The 19774-nt window shown below is 39.6% G+C and overlaps 2 protein-coding genes across 2 annotated transcripts in view; both read right to left on the bottom strand.

The window, feature by feature from the left end:
* Positions 1-1888: 1888 nt before the first annotated feature.
* LOC126375103 (uncharacterized) lies at positions 1889-3841 on the bottom strand. Its single transcript, XM_050021946.1, has one exon. It carries the CDS (start codon positions 3839-3841, stop codon positions 1889-1891), a length of 1953 nt encoding a protein of 650 aa, XP_049877903.1.
* Positions 3842-4103: 262 nt separating this feature from the next.
* The window catches only part of LOC126374898 (neurexin-1-like), a 198901-nt gene continuing 183230 nt past the window's right edge, over positions 4104-19774 (bottom strand). Inside the window, exons 11-28 of the mRNA XM_050021673.1 lie at positions 18758-18877; positions 16842-17034; positions 16377-16568; positions 15873-16016; positions 14750-14964; positions 14244-14361; positions 12421-13020; positions 12039-12239; positions 11533-11649; positions 11156-11334; positions 10643-10814; positions 9861-10078; positions 9232-9414; positions 8686-8795; positions 8068-8297; positions 7453-7743; positions 7042-7199; positions 4104-6741 (exon numbers count right to left, since the gene is read on the bottom strand). Coding sequence (XP_049877630.1) covers positions 6601-6741; positions 7042-7199; positions 7453-7743; positions 8068-8297; positions 8686-8795; positions 9232-9414; positions 9861-10078; positions 10643-10814; positions 11156-11334; positions 11533-11649; positions 12039-12239; positions 12421-13020; positions 14244-14361; positions 14750-14964; positions 15873-16016; positions 16377-16568; positions 16842-17034; positions 18758-18877 — 3582 coding nt within the window. The 3' untranslated portion in view covers positions 4104-6600. The remainder of the gene's footprint in view (positions 6742-7041; positions 7200-7452; positions 7744-8067; positions 8298-8685; positions 8796-9231; positions 9415-9860; positions 10079-10642; positions 10815-11155; positions 11335-11532; positions 11650-12038; positions 12240-12420; positions 13021-14243; positions 14362-14749; positions 14965-15872; positions 16017-16376; positions 16569-16841; positions 17035-18757; positions 18878-19774) is intronic.

The following is a 19774-nucleotide window of genomic DNA, read 5'->3' on the forward strand; positions in this document are numbered from 1 at the left end:
CCAATCACTTCAGGACCTCGATACCGACCCAGCCGGCGTGGTTGACGATTTCCCTTACAGCCAATTAATTCTTTTAAATAAGCCCTGAGCCGAAGTTCTCGCCGCACTAGGTACAGTCATGAGCAATATCATGTACCCACTTTAGAACCCTGTCGCACTATCATTATATGACATTTAATGAGACTTACGGTTTAATTTGTCAAAAAAGTTAGTGTGATGTGGTTTCAAAGTGTATACATATTAGTACTCGTGACCGTACCCGCAGGCCTGTTGTCTTACCGGATGAAAACTCTCAGCGCTTCCCATTTGTCCGGCCAAGTAGTTAATGCCACTTGCGGCAAATCTAACAATAAGTCACATAAAAAAACTAGACCCTCACCCTGTGTTGGTTATGGATAAGTTCATGTTAAGTAAAGCGGGCAGGCAGTTCACAGCACATGTGCAACGATATAAAGTTCGTACAAACTGCGGCTGTGTTTTGTATTGGACTACTTTTTTTTTTTTTTTTCAAATTATGCCGCCAGACTGCAGTAAGCTTTATATAATCTCCTTGTGCTTTTCTGTTTTGATTCTGCACCTTCAATTTATTTTATTATGTTGCTTTATAATACATTCAGATACATATGTAAGATCACGCTTATTCCCGCTAGGGTAGGCAGATACCTTGCGTATTAATGTAGTAATTTTAAAGAGGTGCTAGCTTTTCAAAAGATTTAGTTCTTATAAGTATTTAGGTATGTTAAACTTGTAGCTACTCTAAAATTGAAATTGCTCTTTAGCAAAAAGGTCACTGATTGTGTTTATTTTACCCAATTATATGTTGGATACAGAGTTGACAATCGGCTGATTAACTATCGTCCTTAATACGAAATGGGGTGGGCAGAGCCGCACGTAATCAGAAGACAACTTGCAGCTACCCTCGATATTAGCTTCTTAACAAAATTAAGTGTACTGATAGAGTAACCTTCGAAATTCATATCAAGGCTCTTATTATCTAAACAGCAATGGTAATAACATGTTTCGGTTCGTTTATATTGACCGCAAATACAATCATGAGCATGATTAATATGATTGGTTCCAAATAAATCACACTGATACAGTCTCAATGAATATAAATTGCATTTTAATAGCACATTAGAAGCTTGTTTGTACTGGCTAACGTTTCTAAATTGTTTTAACAACCAAAGGTAGGTATTTAGATTCATGTTTGGTATGAAATCACAGGCAGTCGCGTCTGTAAAAGGCCGGACTTGGCAAATCTTCCAGGTTAGGAAAAGGAATCCGTAAGACACGGAATAACGCTAGGTAGATGATAAACACGGAATGTTTGATTTTAAACACGGGATGTTTCGCACAAAATAAATTATGAATTCCATAAAATATTAAACTATACTATACCATAACTAACTAACTACTACTACACTACTACCACCACTACTACACTACTACTACTACTTTAACTATACTATATTTTATTGTTTTTTATTATTATTAATTTTTTTTTTTAATTTAATTATTACTAATGTTATGGGCGATCGGCTGATCCCTTATCACCATAAGGTTCATCATATCCATCTTAGGACTTCGTATCAACAGTGGCTGCAAGTTGTCTTTGATTACTTGTGGCTCTGCCCACCCCATTTGGGATTACGGGCGTGAGTTTATGTATGTATGTATGTATAAAATATTAAAATCAATTGTCATGACTCGCTCACGAGATTTATCACACAATTCTAAACGTGGAAATAGACTAAATAGAGCGTATCAGAACAGGAGAACTCATATCAAACTTTTTTTTTAATTAAGAAAATTGAAAGATAAATCAGGTACTTACTAAGAAGCTTCTACGGAATAATCACCCTAATGGCCTATTTATATTGTTTAAAATTTAAGCTGCCTTAATGTTATACACCGGTTGAGACCGGTTACCCGTCGGTATCACCTTCCGTTTTTGGTAATATCCAAACGCAAATTCCCCCAAAAACAAGAAAACACTCGCGCCATACATAAGACCTATGAACATAAAAGCACCCAACAAATGAGGCACTCCTAGAGGCTCGATAGTACTAGCCCCTTCTGTAGACACAGTATGGATAAATAATTCCTGATTCCATTTATCTATGAGACCATTCTCGGAGACGCTGCGGATTACAGAGTTGAGCCGCTCTAACATAGGAAACCACTTGCGAGCCAGGAGGACCACGCCGTATTTGTAAAGATTATCACTCTCCGGGAAGCAGAATATCAGCGAAGCTCCTCTCCCCAATCGCTGGTCCTGGTACTCAGCCTGTCTTCGCGAAGAAACCACCGCAAAATCCCTCTCCAAAGCCGCTCGTCTGATCCCCTCACCGAACACAGTCGAATTGTATTTGTGATACAAATAAAACCCACTCGCGTTATTAGTCTCAAAATAGGAACGGTAAATCTCCCTGCCTCCCAAAGGAATCCCGGACTGTATCAAATCCGCCTCGCTACTTATCTGCTTCTCAAATCGCGGGTGCATTAGGAAGCTTCTTAGAAACGACTCATAAGATATACTCAAGTTGATACTGAAGAAGAGCCAACAGAAGATCAGTACGCGGAACGTTGCGCTTTTCGGCTCAAACGATGCGCCCCACCCGAGCAGCATACTGAACGTCATCAACAAAGAATTTGTTGGCCATTTAGTTACTTTACGATCGTTTTCTCTGTAGTAAAAATAGTGAAATATCAGACCCATTATTATCAGGCCCGCGAGTGTCGCAACCCAAGTTGACCACTGGAATATGATCACCAAATTATTCCAAGTGGAGGCTTGTCCAGCGCGCGGGACACACCATGTCATGTCATCTTGCGTGTAACTTACAGTCGGGTCGAACCATTTCCGAAGGGTCCTAGTGACTTCGATGTTGCCTATAACTAGGTCGGCAGCGTCGTTCCTCAATACGTCGTAAGCCCCGGTCGCTGTTCCGTTCGGGTAAACGATCCCCCAATTCTCAGCTGTCTCTGACATCCGTATAATCAGGCTCATGTTTGTAAATTGACTTATGATTTTAACAAGACTTATTTCTCCTCCCCTCTGAAATTCATAGGCATCGTCGAAACTTGTATTTGTTAATTTTCTTGTCGGCGGCATAACGTACGGCTCGGAAACTATAGCGTAGGCGATCAAAGGGCAGCCTCGCATATCCAATGGAAACACTTCCCTTTGAGCCTCTATTTGTTGTATAACATTATTTCTGCACCTGTCTAAGACGTATACCGATTCGCATTTTCCACCACAGTTTGTGGCGCTATACGGACTCCACGTAAAAGATATTACTTCCTGTTCATCAGCATTATAAATGAAGATAATGCTCTTAAGAAGCTTATAGTATCTCAATTCATTTATGAATGAGATGGCAGCGTCTTCAGCGGTATCGTTTTCTTTCACTTGGTAGAAAACTATCGCTTTAGCTAACGGGTTCCAGGTGGGCAATTTGTTCAGCTGCAGTATATTCCGACGGAGCTCCGATTTCTCCTCTAAAATCAACATATAATTTTTAGCTTTCTCCGGAAAATGGGATGCGTTGGCGTGCGGATAAAAGGAATCTTTTACCATAACGGAATATTTGATTCCTCCGTGTATGGTAGACAAAAGTAGCCTCTGTGTAGTGGAGGTATAAGAGTTGATGTTGATTATCACGATGCTACCACTGAGAGCTTTCTTCTCGACGAAATATTTTGCGGAGAGTTTTAAAACGCATTCAGCAGTTTTTGCTATTTGGTCGGAGTTGCCGGTTGTCATTAGTAGCGGGTTTTCGCTCATGCCTGAAGAAACGTAATGTACGAAAAATAAACAGTGTAGGAGTTTAACCGCCATCTTGCCCTCGACTGGCGTATCAAGATGTTGGCGGGAAGTGACGGGTGATTGATGGTCATGGTAACGACTTTGAACTTTCGTTTCGTGCTTGACATTTCTGATTCAAATGGGTATTACAGCTAATTCTTGATTGTTGTTGTTAGCGATAGCCCTGAACTTAAAATGCCAAACAACTCGCAATTTCCATCAATAACCTATGGCTTTCTTAAGTGGGACTGATTCAATATTTTTATGTGAATGTTGGGGTAATAAAACAACTTGATTCATGTATTTTACATAATATATTATTATTTCAAAAACTGTCGCTTTTCACACGAAACAAAACTTGGTCCGACCGAAGTCGAGTGTAACAACTCCAGTAAACATGGTTAACAAAAAAATGTGAGCATCTCTGACATCCTCTATAGACACAACAAACATTAAATACTTACATTAAACAATAAATTCAGTTATCTAAAAGCATTAAATTAATTAATTGTATAATAAATACAAATCAGGTTTTATTTATAATTTAAGTATATACGAAATTATATTTTTACCTAACATTTGTGTCTATAGAAAATTCCACTACCTTTACATTAAACATCCAAATTTTCGGTACAAATCATCAACCACATTAACCATAATTATCACTAAAATTGACAGACAAACAAATTGATTTGATACTAACATTTTGTGCCGTAAAACGAGTGTGATATACACCGTACGTTACCGCTTAAATTACATTATAATAATTGTTAACTATTTACAATAAATGCAACTTCAAATACCTAGAACCTGTGCTTCATAACAATCTATATAAATATGTTTTTCGTCTTAGTTTAAAGCTAATTAAGTTTCTTTTAATCGGAAAGAGGAAAACGGGACGGTGGATGTACTTTCTAAATGTAAAAATATAAGCAGTTTATTTATTAATGATTTCAAGAGGAAACTGCATGCAATAAAATACCTAAATTGGGACCTACGGGCCTTCGCATCAGTCGGTAATACTTGTTCCATTAAATAAACATCAGCCAAAATATTTCCGATTTCACTGACATTTTCAATTCTAAACATCCATTTATAATAGTGGACCTAGAATTGGTCCTTGAGATACAATGATCAATACTTCGAGTAATCACGTCAGATGTTCAACTGTTTTTAAAGTAATAAATTTTTTGTCAATTCTTAATTAGTATTAAAGAATAGTTAGCTCCCAACAGGACTGACCAATCTTACATTTCCTTCAAATTCACGAGCTGTATGAATCAGACGCTTATATCAATAACAACATTTTTCAAAACGTAAATCATCCAACACTGTATTATTTGTAAATCGATTAGGCCTCTAACAGATGACATTATAAGGGAAACGCCGAAGTGAAAACATTGAGCAATCGATAAACTAAGGTGGAGGGCACACGAACCAAAAATATCTACTGTTCATATCAAATCTACAAGCTCATACGATGGTTACGCATCCTACGATAATGTACACCCTTGTATCTAAATCCAAGCTGATTATCTTTAAACCCATGATTATGTCCACGTCCTAACGTCTACCCACCGCGTCTCTTCTAAAAATATTGTATAATATCTAATAAATATAGGAAAGAGATATTGAAATCGTAAAAGTCATAGTCTTCAATAGAACGATATGCTTCATTTTCGTGATGGCAGCCCCGAATTATTAACGCAACGCCTTAATTTGTTAGGTTTGGAATAGATCAACGATTTATTGGTAGTAAAGGTTACACAATTGAACGAGTTTCTAACCATTGATAAACTAATTTAATATTGCTCGTCATTACTGTTCTGTTTTTTGTATAACTGATGATATAAAGACTGATATTTAGGCTAAACTCGTTCAATTATGAACTCAAACCATAAATAAGTCTACCCATTCTACATTAGTCTTAGTGTAAGTAAAACTATCAAAGGCAATGTAGATAGAAAAGTTACGTCGCAAACACTTGTTATATTAGAATAGCAATGTACAGTAGAAAACTGCTTCACTTAACAAGAATTGAAACTTTTGAGTAAAAGTGATCATGACTTGCTCTCAATTCTACTTACATGAAATTCCGAGAAATTGAATGAGTTTTTGGAACAATAAGTGACGTCGTTTGCAGAAGTTACGCCAAAATGACTATCACTCAAAAGCCAAACTACAGAACAATCCAAATAAACATAATCAAGATCAACATATTGTTGTAAATGCAATTCCAGGTTCCCTAGACATTACTCGCGTATTCAAATTGATCGTTAAAATTGCACAATCCGATCGCACAAGTGATTCTTTAACTTTAGGTACATTAGATTAATATTTACAATACTAACACTTGTCAGTCGGTATCACCTTAGCTTTAAGCGCTCACGCTACAATCATACACGCGGCCTCAGGACCGTCTTCTGAACCTGCGAGGTTAGGATCGAAGCGACTACGGGAACTCACTCACCTCACTATCGCTACGTCGATATGTCCGAGTCTAGGCTTCTCCAAGGTACGGTCTTCAACGTAATTCGATGACAACTCCAGCGATTTTAAGATGGCATTTTGTGCCACTGATGATGTAAAATTAGGAGTAGGTACAGTTTTATTCTGGTCAAATCGACCAATTAATATTCATTCTATTCTTACCTTTTAAATTGATTCAGTAATAAGGGCGTTCGGATCAAATTTTCACGAATCGCCAGTATTTACGTCAAGCCGTACCCTGAAGAAGCACGCGTCACATCACAAACCGAGTAAAGTACATGTGTCTCTTTCTGGTGCATGGTTTAGACGTACCACTCCTTGATGCCGTCCCGCTTGACTGGCTGCGGCGCCAGCGGCGCGGCGCTGCGGGCGAGCGGCAGCGGCTGCAGGTTGCGCGCCGCGCCGCCAGCGCTGCCCGCGCTCTGGTAGCTGGAGTGCGCCTGCTGCGGGGGAGCGGGGCGTTACTAATACTGATACTGTACTTTGTCCAAATCAAAAACGTTTCTCGCTATTCAAAGCAAATTAATTCAAAGGGGGTGTGACTGTCAGGAAAATAAAATTCTTCTTAAGGTTCATCACATAAAGCACGCAAGTTTTTTTCAACTCCAGCTCCAGGATGGTGAAAAGAGGAAAAAGTTTATGTGGAAAAATATTTATTTTTAATTATAATGATAAGAGATACCTAGCATGAAGGAAGCTTTTAGCACTGCAGCTACAGAAAATGAATAACAAGTGACGTCTACCTCCATAGTTACCTGGTTGCCTAGCAACGCGGCGCTGGCGCCCTGCTGGTAGGACTTATCCTCCGTCACTTTGTACGACGGGTCCAGCTTGAACACGATGTACTTCAGCACGATTATCACGATCAGAATTATTGCTATCAGCACTGACGCTACTATTCCTGTTGGAGAAACAAGTTTTAGTTAGACGGCTGTACTTGGTTTATTTAATGGTGATCCCTTCACCTTTAGAGATAGATTACTGTCATGAGAGAGGAGGAATTGTATCTGCATATCCCTTCTTTCAGATTTTCCTTATTAAAAAAGCTACGTGAAAGATTTCCAGTACTTCTTTAATATTTTTTTTCTTATAAAACACCATAAGACCTCTAAATTGTTCTCAAAGCCCTAAGGAAATTGCAATAAGCTGCTTACCAACTATAGTAGCGAAGAACTCAGACTCAGGCGGTACCACCCGGTTATCCGTCGACTTCGGATAGTACCACTTTGTCGTGAACTCATTCTCATAGCCGTTGTTATAATCCGGATGAACTCTGCCTGGTATGCGGTCCTGCTCGCTTCCATGTGTTGGGACATGCTCTATCTCATTCTCTCGTCCAGTTTCGTAGTCTGGTATGTGGTTGGTTTCGTCTTCAGTTGTCGTTATGTCTTCTGGAGTATGACGACCAGTTATTGTGGGCGTGTGATGCCCAGTGTAAGAATTATCTGAAAAATTATGGTCATTTTAGTGTCACAACAGTGCAATGATTTAATAAATTACTCCAAAGTACGACAAAAATATCAAAATAATAGTAACTGTATTTAAATCTTCGTTACGCCATCTATGCCAGATAGAGCGAACTTTCAAGTCTGGCTTCCAAATGACATGTCACATCTCAAACAAGATGGCGCTTGTGAGTGATCCTCACAACAAAGCAAGAAACAAACATAAACTTTTACCGTCCACTTTATGTTTTTTTTTTTCTGATTTTAATTTTATTATATATAAATACCAATCAGAATTATAATAAAAAAATACAAATAACTTACCATCAGTAACGGTAGTAGTCCGATCAGGCGTGGTATCGACCGTCCCAGCGTGGATATTCCCGTGGTCAGGCAAGGTTGTTCTACCGTCGGGTGTATGCGATCCGCTGGTGAAGTCTGTGGCGCCGTCTGTGGAACCTTCCAGAGACTTGTCCACATGGTCAGTGGGGGTCATCGGCACGGTTGGTGACGTCATCGTATGAGTGTGGCTGTGGGTACTTGAGGCACCGGATCTGGTGAGGAAATATTGTAATGATTATTTAAATATTTTGTCAATAAAAAAAAAATACTAAGTAATTGGGACGGATACTTAATAAAGGCTTAAACCCATAGTCACTTTCAATACGTATACAAAGTCCCGAAATTATAATTGCCACTAATTGATATTGGTGTTTTAGATAAATACGATGAATTATAACGTAATAGTGTCAGATTTCGAAGGGAGCTAATGATAAAAAATTAGACGCTCTCCATACTAGATTTCTACGCCACGTCTGAAGTCATGTCTGGTTATTGGTATAAAAACATAAAAAAGTCCTTGGCTGTCTTTGGATCTTTCATTTGGGAATGAGTGTAAGTAGTTGATTTATTCTTCAGATTTCTTTTGTAAAGTATACTTACGTGGTAACTGGGTGTTCAGGCTCGGTAATGATATCTTCAGCGTTAGAACCAGAGCCTTCGATACAATCCTCGTCGTCACACGGCTTGATGATTTTGCCACTGGAACCTCCCTGAAAATTGAAAGTATATGCTAAAACAAGAGATAGAAGAATAAGTTGGTCTGGTGAAATAACGAGTTTGGACCCTCTGGACATGTTGTCCGACTGTTTTTTTCCACCAATCGGATGACATCAATTTGTTTTGCGCTGGTTTGGATTAACGAAAACTATTATTTCCTTAGACCACCTGTTCCCACCGATCGGACCAGGTGTGGTGGCCCGATAGTAACATCGTTAAAATTATGCATAAACCTATCTACGTTGGCATTTTTGCCAGCCACTGATATAATATCAGGAACCGTTACGCCAAAAAGCTGCACCTTCAAATCCCGTTCGAATCAAAAACTATATTTTCTATTTGGGTCTGAGAGGAGCCCCATGTACTCAAGTATAAGAAGCGGAGCAAGTTGTCCATCTATATTTTCAAGTTTTCGGTTAAAATCCTCACCTTATAAACCTTGAAAGGCGGCCGCCTCGTGGAAGGCACGTACACGGGCGTGATCAGATCGTCTCCGGACCCTGCATCTGGTAGCACACACGCGTCCTCATCGTCATCTCGACAGCCAGACCCGGCGCCGGAGTACACCAGCTCGTCTAACACTCCTGGGCCGCCGTAGCCTGATGGCGGGGTCTGGGGGAGGTTTAAATTATATTGGTAATGCCACTATCTTGCAGACGTAATAATAGACATTGGCCGTTGTCATATAATACTAATGATACAGTCTCTGGTTCTTTAGTTACCGCTGCCATAATCAGCAGAAATATCGATCTGACTACCACGCTACGTTATGGTACGTTATAGGTATTCCGTTGATGTTCTAGTTTAATGGCGAGGCATTAATTTACTGTCGTGTGGCGTTCAACATGCATCTAGCAGCCATGTACGAGTGATACATATATACATAAGATCACATCTGTTTGCAATTGGGGTAGGCAGAGACCACGCAATTCCACTTACTGCAATCCTGACATAACTTCGTGCACGTTCGCGCGTTAATAGTCTCTTTAGCCTTCTTTAAAATACTTTTTGTTCTTTCCCCATTCTTACAAGTGTTTTTGTATTTTTGTAGCACGCACCTGCTGCATCCTGTTGATATCGCGGTCGAGCGGCGTGGTGGCGCGGCGCGCGTCCCCGCGCACGGAGGCGGCGGGGTCCCCGGCCGCCGCCACGTCCAGCACGCGCACGGCGTCCACCACGACGCCCGCCACCACGCCGCTGAACGTGCGCGAGCCTCCCGCGCCGCCGCCCACCGTGATGGTCGACATGCTATTGAAGATCGTTGATTGTTGGCCGCCTGGAAAGGTAATAAATCGGATTCTGTAATCCTTGTCTTTATAAGAAGATTTGTCAATTTTAGGTGTCCTTAAGGTCTCGTTTAGGTAATAATTCCGGCGGGAAATCCCGGTTCCGAAAAATCCCGGGATTTCCGGTAATTCTAGGATTTTTGGGTAGTAGTCTAGTCTCATCGTAGTAGTCACATCGAAATAGTTTATGCCCTCAGTCTATGATTTACCATTAGGTATAGACGGCGATACAGCTTACCACCTAAAATGCTGGTCTAACAGAAACCTCGTAAAGGTGTGGGTAGCTAATTCATCTTGCGACGGATATACCTCTGACTACCTCAATTGGGATATAGCCGGAAGCGTGTTATGTTGTCAGTGGTTTTGAAATAACGTACAAGTGGAAGAAAGCGTTCACTAAAATCTACGAAGACACCTCGCACATTCCTTCACCGCGACGAATGTAACCATTCAAAGGATTGTCTACCACAGTCGTATACTTGTAGAAAAATCGATTTACTTATCTGTTTTGTTCTTTAAACCTTCCATCAATATGGAAAAGGAACCGAACTAACCTTGCGGCTGGCGAATGTTGACAGCATAGTTGTCGAGCTGTAACGAAGCGCGACTACCGTTCCTGGTGAACCGCGCGACGTGGTACGCGCCGTCGTCCACCCTCGCGGCCTCGTCTCCGAGAGGATGGTCTCCACCGCCCACGTTGTATACCATGAAGAGATTGCCCCGGATCTGAAAATAGGTAGTGAATGTTGGTTTATGGAAGCTCCTGTATATTTTTGGACAAACTCGCAGGGAAGCTGCGTAATAAGCACATGACGGTGCATAAAGGTGGATCATGCTCATTGGAGTATGAACCTTAACGACCCTCAAGGAGAGACCTGTGCCCAACACTCGGATATATATAGAGTTTATGTCATGATTTCAGCCTAGGTAATGATGACATCTTTAAAAATAACTATAAAGAAGTTTTCAATATAAAAATGCTGTCTGAGTAGCTCAATTGTGAGTGTGAAAAAAAAAGAATCTGGCTTATGTCATATAAAATGATGAAAGGTGTATGTTACACTCACGATCTCCATTTGCATGTAGTCCTGGGTGTTGGAAGACTCGATCCTCAGCAGCACAGCATCAGACTTGCTGGTGACGAAGCCGAGAGCCACCTTGTCAGTCTCAGTGTCGGCCACGGAGCTCGGAGGGAACGTGTAGGTGATGATGCCGCGGCCTGGACCGAACTCGTATGCTATTGACTCTGAAATAGGTGAAAGACGTAAAACATAGGTACACCAAAAAAATACGCCATATAATTGACAAAGCTGTGTCATTAAAGTATGGTCATGAACCGACAAAGAAATTAAACAATTATCCATGCCATGATGGATGCTATAACAGACTGTACAAAACAATCAAAATTCATCAAAATTAATAAAAAGTATTTTGTTTTTCATACCGTCATAACATGTAGGTCCGGTAAAGGATGTGAGATCACAATCGCAGACGTAGGTGTTCCATTGTTGCACACACACTCCTTTATTTGCACACGCGTTGTGTGTACATTTTGTAGGTCCTGAAATGAAATGAAAATTATCATCATTTTCTACTACTGCATCACTATTCTACTAATCTCTGCCGATATAATCAGCCAGTTTTACTTTGGCAATGATTTAAAAAAATATATTTCGCCTCAAACCTGCGATAACGTTTGAAAACAGTTTTACCAAATACAGCGAAAGATTTAAAATCCAAAGCCAATAATCTAGCAAGGACTTGGATTCCCATCTGTTTAGATCCTGACATGCTTCTCTTGCCTCCTACAAATTCATCAAACATTTCAACACGCGAGTTTTTCGAAATAGATCATACTACATCATTTGGCATACCCAATTCGGTCAATGTACGTCTGTCTATTCCCAAAATTAAAAAAGCATATTTAAAGAAATAATTGTATGTTTATACCTTCACATCCCGACACCAGCGAGGAACTAGGCACTACAGCGTCATCAAGCAGCGAGGGAGACTCTCCAGGTAAATCCAGACTGGCCATGCAACCTTCGAAGCCTTGTCTGGAGACCACGCCCACTGGGAGCGTATTGTACATGTCTTTGGGTACGCCGCCCACGTAAAGAACGCTGTCTAGTTCCAACATTAGATTTGAGCCTGTAAATAAATATATCTTAATAGTACCGTACCATGTTTTAGCGTAAAATCAAAAAATATTTAAAACACTTTTCTGAATGTTAAAAGATCCTCTATAAAACGCAAACTGCCTATTAACTATGAAAATAATAAAAATGATCTTTTAGAGATATTATTTTAGTAAGTACTTGGTTTTACTTACTTGTAGTATGCATCTCCAGATCCTCGTCGACTTGCAGCGTGTGTATCTTGGGCGTGGGCCTCCGCACCGACACCACGTGCCACCGGTTGTCGTTCAGGAAGTTCTTCAGCTTGTCTTTCATCGTCACCACGCCGTCGCCCAGGTTGAACACACAGTGGATATGTCCGTTCACTAATTCTATTGCTATAAAGTCTTGCTTCTTTCCTCCATTGTAAAATAGTAGTCCGTCCATCTCAGTCGTTCGGAAGTAAAAGTCCAAGTAGGTGTTGGCGTAAGCCTTCAATAACGGTAAACCAACGTAAGTGTGTTTCGACTTGAATGTGACGGATTTGTAAACGTTCAACCCATCAGGTTTGACAAATTTTCCATTAAAGATGATATTTGAAGTGTCATAAATATTGTTATTCTCATCGCTGCTTCCGATGCCCAGAGTTTTAGCCATGTCAATGTACCTGATTCCATTAAAGACAAACTTCTGGAGGTACCCAACAAAGTTAGGTAATGTTGAAGTCATTTGTATTTCTTCTTCAGGGTGGTATAGACCTCCTAAATGTAAAGTGGAAATTTCTAACGTAGATGCTTTTCCTAAAATGGTTTCAGCTGCAAAACAAATCAATATAAATTATAGTATATTCTTAATGATAGACGGTACACTTAAACACAACATTGACTTTAAAATAAAAGAACATAGCAAAGTAAACGCTTCATAGATCTTTCCAACAGCCACTTTTTTTTAAGTATTTACAGAGTCAATTCTAGAGAGCACAGATATTCAGACAGTCAAGCCGAGAGAGTTAGTGATACTATACCTAGCAGAGCGTCTAGAAGAATTTAGATAATATTCAGTCACCAATATATCAACCACAATACATGGCATAGCATAATGCTTGAGCTTACATATCCTAGAGATATGATACATTTCAATCAACTACATACTAAAGAAATAATATTTAGACAATTTTGTTACCTGGTAAGGAAACTTGATCTGTTCCTTAAATTATTCGAAGAGTATTATAAAAGTAGGAGAAAATTCATTTGGAACAGAACAAGTTATGAAGGTTCAGAGATCACATACACGAGGAAGTCTACAGGGGAAGAAAATGAACAATAAAAGAAGAAAGAAACAATACTTAAGGCATCCAACGGAAAGGTGGAAATACCAAGTGCCAGCTAGAAACGAACAGAAAATAAGCCGCTATGCTACTTCTAATAGGACGGCTAACACCAAGAAGACATCCTTGCAAAATCTATTTGCAGAAATGTCTTGGATAAAGTTCTCTGGAAACTATTTCAAGAAAACTCTTGACTTATAGTCTACTTTGGATCCGCCTCATTAGTATTCGAGAACGTCAACTTTAAAAATCTTTATAAAAATAATTAAGATTACTCAAGATCCCGCACAGTTGTAAACTGAGTTTTCCTGTTTTTTTTAACACAAAAAGGACTGGTTTCTTTAAATGACTATTTTATCTGTGTAAATCTTGTTTTTTTTTTATGGTTATCGTCAGTTTTATCCGTTTCAACTATTTTAACTGAAATAACGGCGACCATGACTTTTGCTAAGTGAATACTTTTGTTTGAGATGCCCATTTATTATTATTTTTCTGGCTTTTTTTATTATGTTACGTGTGTTGTTTCGTGAAGTCCTAAAACAATTATAGTTTTTTTCTGTCTAAAACCAGCCTAGATGCGGGTATCAAAATTATAATACCTACTAAATTCCCAAATCAACACGTTCCGATACGAAGGAAGCGTTCCAAAACCAACCTGGTTCCACTACGAGGGTAAAACAAAATGGTGCGGGTGTGCCCGTGCATACGTACATAACATACCGCGCACCGGCGCCGCCCCGTCCACCTGCAACTTCAGGTTCGACGCCCGTCGCGAGAACCTTACTGTGTGCCAGCGGTCGTCCGCTACGTTCGAGCCCGCTAACAGGTTCTGGAAGGTTACAATAATGAAACACATTATTTTCACAGTACAGAAATTCCTCGATTTTTTTGAACATGTTTTTTGATTCGTATACGTGTTTTTCTCTATATTCATCGGCGGCGCTGCGGGAACCTGTAGACTCACAAGTGCTGCAAGAATCATCTACGATGGATGCTGTGACTAATGATGACTTTTATTGTGTTTTGAATGAGTTTCGGCATCAATAATCAACTGCAGGGAATATGAAGTGACTGCTTTTACGTGTATTTCGTTCACCGCTTTTTTTTAATATTTTTATTTAGCTTTGGGATTTTTATCCTATTGGATATGCCAATCCCATTGTAACCTTACTTTGTTCACCGCTATTACCTATTATTTTCCATTCATAGCTACTGACCTTTTCCCTATCCCCCAGGCGCACACTGGCGCGCACTCTCCCAGCCGCGACAGCCAATTCGATCCTGTCAGCGGAGTGTTCAGACGCCGTCCGCAGTAGGAGCCCCGCCCGCGAGGTCCGGAACCGCAGCATCAGCTCCTCTGTCTGTGTGATGTGCTCCGGGCCCAGCGCCGCAGTGAGGTGCTGGCTGCCGTTCAGGAAGATCGTTGGCGAATCTGAAATTAGGTCGATGGAGTTCGTTATTTCCAGTTTATATTTTGTTTATTTTCCTCGTGTGTATGATTTTTTTTGGTCAAATTATTAAGACCTTTGTATAGTTTACCTACGTAAAGAATCGGGAAGCATCATCACGAGCCCATTAACTTCCCCACTGCAGGGGCACGGGCTTTCCCTATGGATGGATAGGGAGATCGGGCTTTAAACCACCACACGGGCCCAGTGCGGATTGGTGGTTATATATTAACGACTGCTAATGCAGCCGGGACCAACAGCTTAACGTGCCTTCCGAAGCACGGAGGAGCTCGAGATGAAATCTTTTTTTTTTTCTTTTTTTTATGGTCACCCATCCTAAGACCGGCCTTTGCGAAAGTTGCTTAACTTCAACAATCGCAGACCGAGCGCGTTTACCGCTGCGCCACCGAGCTCCTCCTCGGGAAGCATGGAATCATGTAATTTTTCGTCATGTGATAATCCTGTGATTCAGTTTGCAATGGCAATGCAAACAAATCTAGTAATTCACGAAGGATGTTGTCAGTGTCTCTTTCGAAAATTGCCCACATAAAGTCTTATCGGCCGTTCGTATCATCGGTAAATAGGTGATTTTTACGGTATGTCATCATTATCATCACTAATTTAAGAGCCACGCTCTTGTCGGTGTTACATTCACCATGCTACTTTTTTTAGGAAAAATAGAGCAGTGGTTTCCCTCTTGCTTTCTACGCAATAATGTCATAGGTGTCTAATATTATCATATAACATAATATAATTAATAAAATTTATTTTGTTTATCATATTTATTTTATTTATACATACAATTATTGTTTATTTTTAGGATATAGTTGTGAGCTTATGTTATATACGACTGGACTGGATTGGACGACAATTCCAATATTATAGTACACACCTCTCCCACAAGTAGGTCCAGTGTAGTTGGTAGCGGAGCAGTCGCAGAGCGGCCGGTTCCAGCCCTCGGAGCACGCGCCGCTGTGCTGACACGGTGAGCTCACACACTGCTTCATCAACACGTGGCACGCTGGACGCACTGATGCTGGAAATCGATGGAGATACAAAATGGAGCATTTGATAACAAATATGGAAAATCATCAATTATGGATATAAATAATAGTTGAATCACGACTTTTCATAACTGGGGCGTTCGAAAATTATCGATCTTGTTACCCGATTGCGCGGCACAAAGGAGGGTAATATATTTATCAGCCTATATTTATATGTCTGTTCGTTTGTAGCGCCAATAACGCTATAGACAACAACCGCGTGTGTAAAATCTATATCTAATGTCATTAAATATATAACACTTCAAAATTCAAAATGCGGACATCCACACGTTATATTGTGACAATTAAAAATAAAGCGCTTTAATTTTCTTTTTTCAACAGACGCAACATACCTGAATCCTGCTGCCGAGCGTAAGCAGTGAGATCCTGTGGTTTACCGTTGAGCACCAGATCGCGGATGCAGCCGACAAACCCCTGCCTCAGGGCTGCGGTCCACAGCACCGGCGGAGTCCTAGACGCTGAGTACTCCGACCCTAGGCCTCCGACGAATAAGGGGCCATCCAGCTCTAACTGGTTCGATTCCCCTGGAATTTACCGTTGGTAAGTCTTTAGTTTATTATTTTGACACAAAGAAAGTTTTGAAATCACACATATTCCTTAATATGATTGAGTCAACAAGAAATCATCTCAAGCTTTTACATATCTTTATCATTATGATTTAAAAAGCGTTTTTGTGACAGCAGCATTTTATAAGGCTGACGTTTTAGTTGAGAGTCATTATTTGTTAAGTACCCTTTTATGTCTTTTCTCGCGTTTCTCGGAACAATACGGCATATAATCGTCATAACAAAACTCACCAGGCGTCTTAAACTCTGCGTTAGCGCCATCTACCGTCACTCGCCCGTCTCGACCAGTGCGCCTCATCAGAAACTCGTGCCAATGTGAGTCGTCCACCCGACGCCTTGACGCCCTCACCCTCACTCCACCAGAGCCCAAGTCCACGTGAACGTAGATGTACCCATTCAGCATCTCCACGGCAAAGAGATCCGCCTGAAATCGTTACGTCGAAGTTCCCGAGCATTTGGATTAATTGAAACACAGTTGCAAGTGCCAAGCTTTGAACAAATGCACAATGTCGTTGTCGATCCATTTTTTCTTAACTTGACTCTGTGTAGTGCATCTACAACTATGTTTTATTCAATTAAATTCATGTCTAAAACTACGTGCAAGTGATTCCAATTTAAATAAATTCGGAACTAATCGCTATGTTATACAAAATAAAATGTATATTAGATTAATAAAATGAAATAATAGCAACATTCACTGTTTACCAAACTACGTATTATACGTAAAGCATTTTCATATACAATATACATTATTTTACATACATAATCACAAGCTGGTACTTCTAAAGTAAAAGTTTAAAAATACGTAATATATTTTGCTGTTATTGCTTCGCATTTCAAAAAAAAGGTTAGGTTTGGACCACCAGGACATAACCATCAGGTTATATTGCTACAGTAAGATTGACAAAACATAAAAAGAAAAGTTGCCATCGCCGCGTTACAAAACATGTAACGGGACGATACACACACACACTCGAAATATATTTTTCTAGAATGCGACAAAAATACGACCTCGTATAAAATCAATAATAGCTTTGCCGGGAAAACGAATGAAGTAAAAAAAAAAATCGCGTTCAGCTGCACGTAATACATGCAAACTATTCGCAAGCTATTTGAATACTAACATTCTGAAATGGCTTGACATGCAAATCTAAGTTAGGGCTTCTATCAGAGTTGCTATTCAAAAGTATTTTAGACTAGAACTCTCCATAAAGTGTCTGGTGCATTATGATTAAGTAAGAGAAGAAAATAACGACGAGATAATTATATTATTTGAATAAAAAATCTAAATGAAAAGTAAGATATAAAATATCGCAAGAGTATCAAAAGATCATAATACTTATAAATAATGAATATCTACATATACTACAAAATATGATAACTATAATAACGTGAGTTTTGAGCTAAGGCGCAATGGTGCGAATTTGTGTAGGTATTAATAAAGCCCTCTCTATTATAAAGCTTACGTTAACACCACGTATCATCGTCAATATTACGGCAGTGTTAGGTATCCTTAGCGTAACTGATCAGCTAGAAACCATAATGTGTGACATAGTGCGGGGGACCTAACTCGGGTACCAGATTGCTTTAGGATCTACAGTGCACACCAAATTACAGATCGGAACATAAAACACTTCAACATCTGAAAGTGGGTGAAACTTTATAAGGTACCATACACAAATTCCCCTATAGTGACCCCGGAGTTATTCTCAAATTACTCTCTTCGACCTACCATGCAGCAACCCCAGTGGATGCCGTCTAATTGGACGATATTACATTTTGACGGAAATCTAATTAAAATTTTATTAAGATTTGGAATGTCGCAGCGGAACGGCACGATAATAAAATTTAATTGAGTCACAGTTTCTAATTCCTATTTAAATAAATTTAATCTAAAGTCTATCCATTGAGGTTTATTTGCTGGGAATTGCAGTTTTGCGTTTACATTTTGTTTATTTATTTTTTCCGAATTCAGGAAACTTGAGTTGCGTATTCAACCATTCATCGTTCTGATTCTACTTGCTGCTCCAGTAACTCCGAAAGATGCAAGTCCCAACAAATTTCTTAAGCGACTTTTTGGATGGTCATGGGTGATATCTCGATGATGATTCTGATGATGTCTGAACCCCAAAAGCTTCACCCCTTACCGTGCAACCTACCCTTGGTGGTTTGGCGCCCATGTTGAAGAGTATCAGACCGTTTGGCTCGTTGGTTCGGAATTTGAAGGAAATCGTTCCCGTCTTCACCGCTTCCCATTTTGGTAGAATCTGAGTTAGAAAACATAATGTTAATATATTCAGTATTTTTTAACACCCTTCAGTCACAGATATTTACTAAACTCAGTTCATGTTGCCAAAATCTATTTTTATCACCGAAAATTTTGCAATGGATTTCTTCTTTCATGTGGGTAGTGAGGGCGATGTACTAGCCCATCAACCTTCATCTCCTGTCTTTTCGCGTTATAATAACAAAATGTAAAGTTTTGTTGAATTCATTTCATTTTATAACAGAAACCTTAATGTCTGAAACTTGGCTCATAAGAAATAACTTTCATAATAAAAAGATGCACTGCAATAATTGCTAGGAACTAACGATCAAGTTTAACAAGTGGTTTTAGCACCTGATCTTCATAATAATAAGGATAATAATGTGAATGAAGCAGCACATGAAGTATATAACATTAATAATGACACTCACAGGCCAATAAATTCCTCAGTGCCAGAGCAATTAGTTGCTTCACCACGTAACCGCATGGCAAAATCGATACGATTATTACTAGGCACTCGGCCGTCCGCCAAATCATTTACCACAGCAACGGGAATTCCAACCATTCAGTCAATTAATGCGGCAATCGCAAGAATATTGTCATAAAATCAATCCTAAGCATCAACTAGGTACTTAATTTTTTGACGATTACTATCAAAGTTATTATTGTAATTAATCAAGGAAAAGAAAAACTAGCGCGTGATAATAATATCGTTTAAACGGTAGTTCAGCTTATGCATGTGATTCCTGTCGGAGTGAGCAGATCTAATATAAGTACCTGTATTGATGATGGCAGTCGAGCGAAACAACATGTCAGGATATTTTACCTATATCTATATGACATCTATGACATTTTCACCTATAAATAATCGATTAAGTCAAATTGTTTTGAAAACCAA

This window comes from Pectinophora gossypiella, chromosome 18 (genome assembly GCF_024362695.1).
Source record: "Pectinophora gossypiella chromosome 18, ilPecGoss1.1, whole genome shotgun sequence".
Classification (NCBI taxonomy): domain Eukaryota; kingdom Metazoa; phylum Arthropoda; class Insecta; order Lepidoptera; family Gelechiidae; genus Pectinophora; species Pectinophora gossypiella.

Coding starts and splice junctions, on each gene's coding strand:
- LOC126375103 (XM_050021946.1), bottom strand. CDS start 3,841: ATGGCGGTTAAACTCCTACACTGTTTATTTTTCGTACATTACGTTTCT.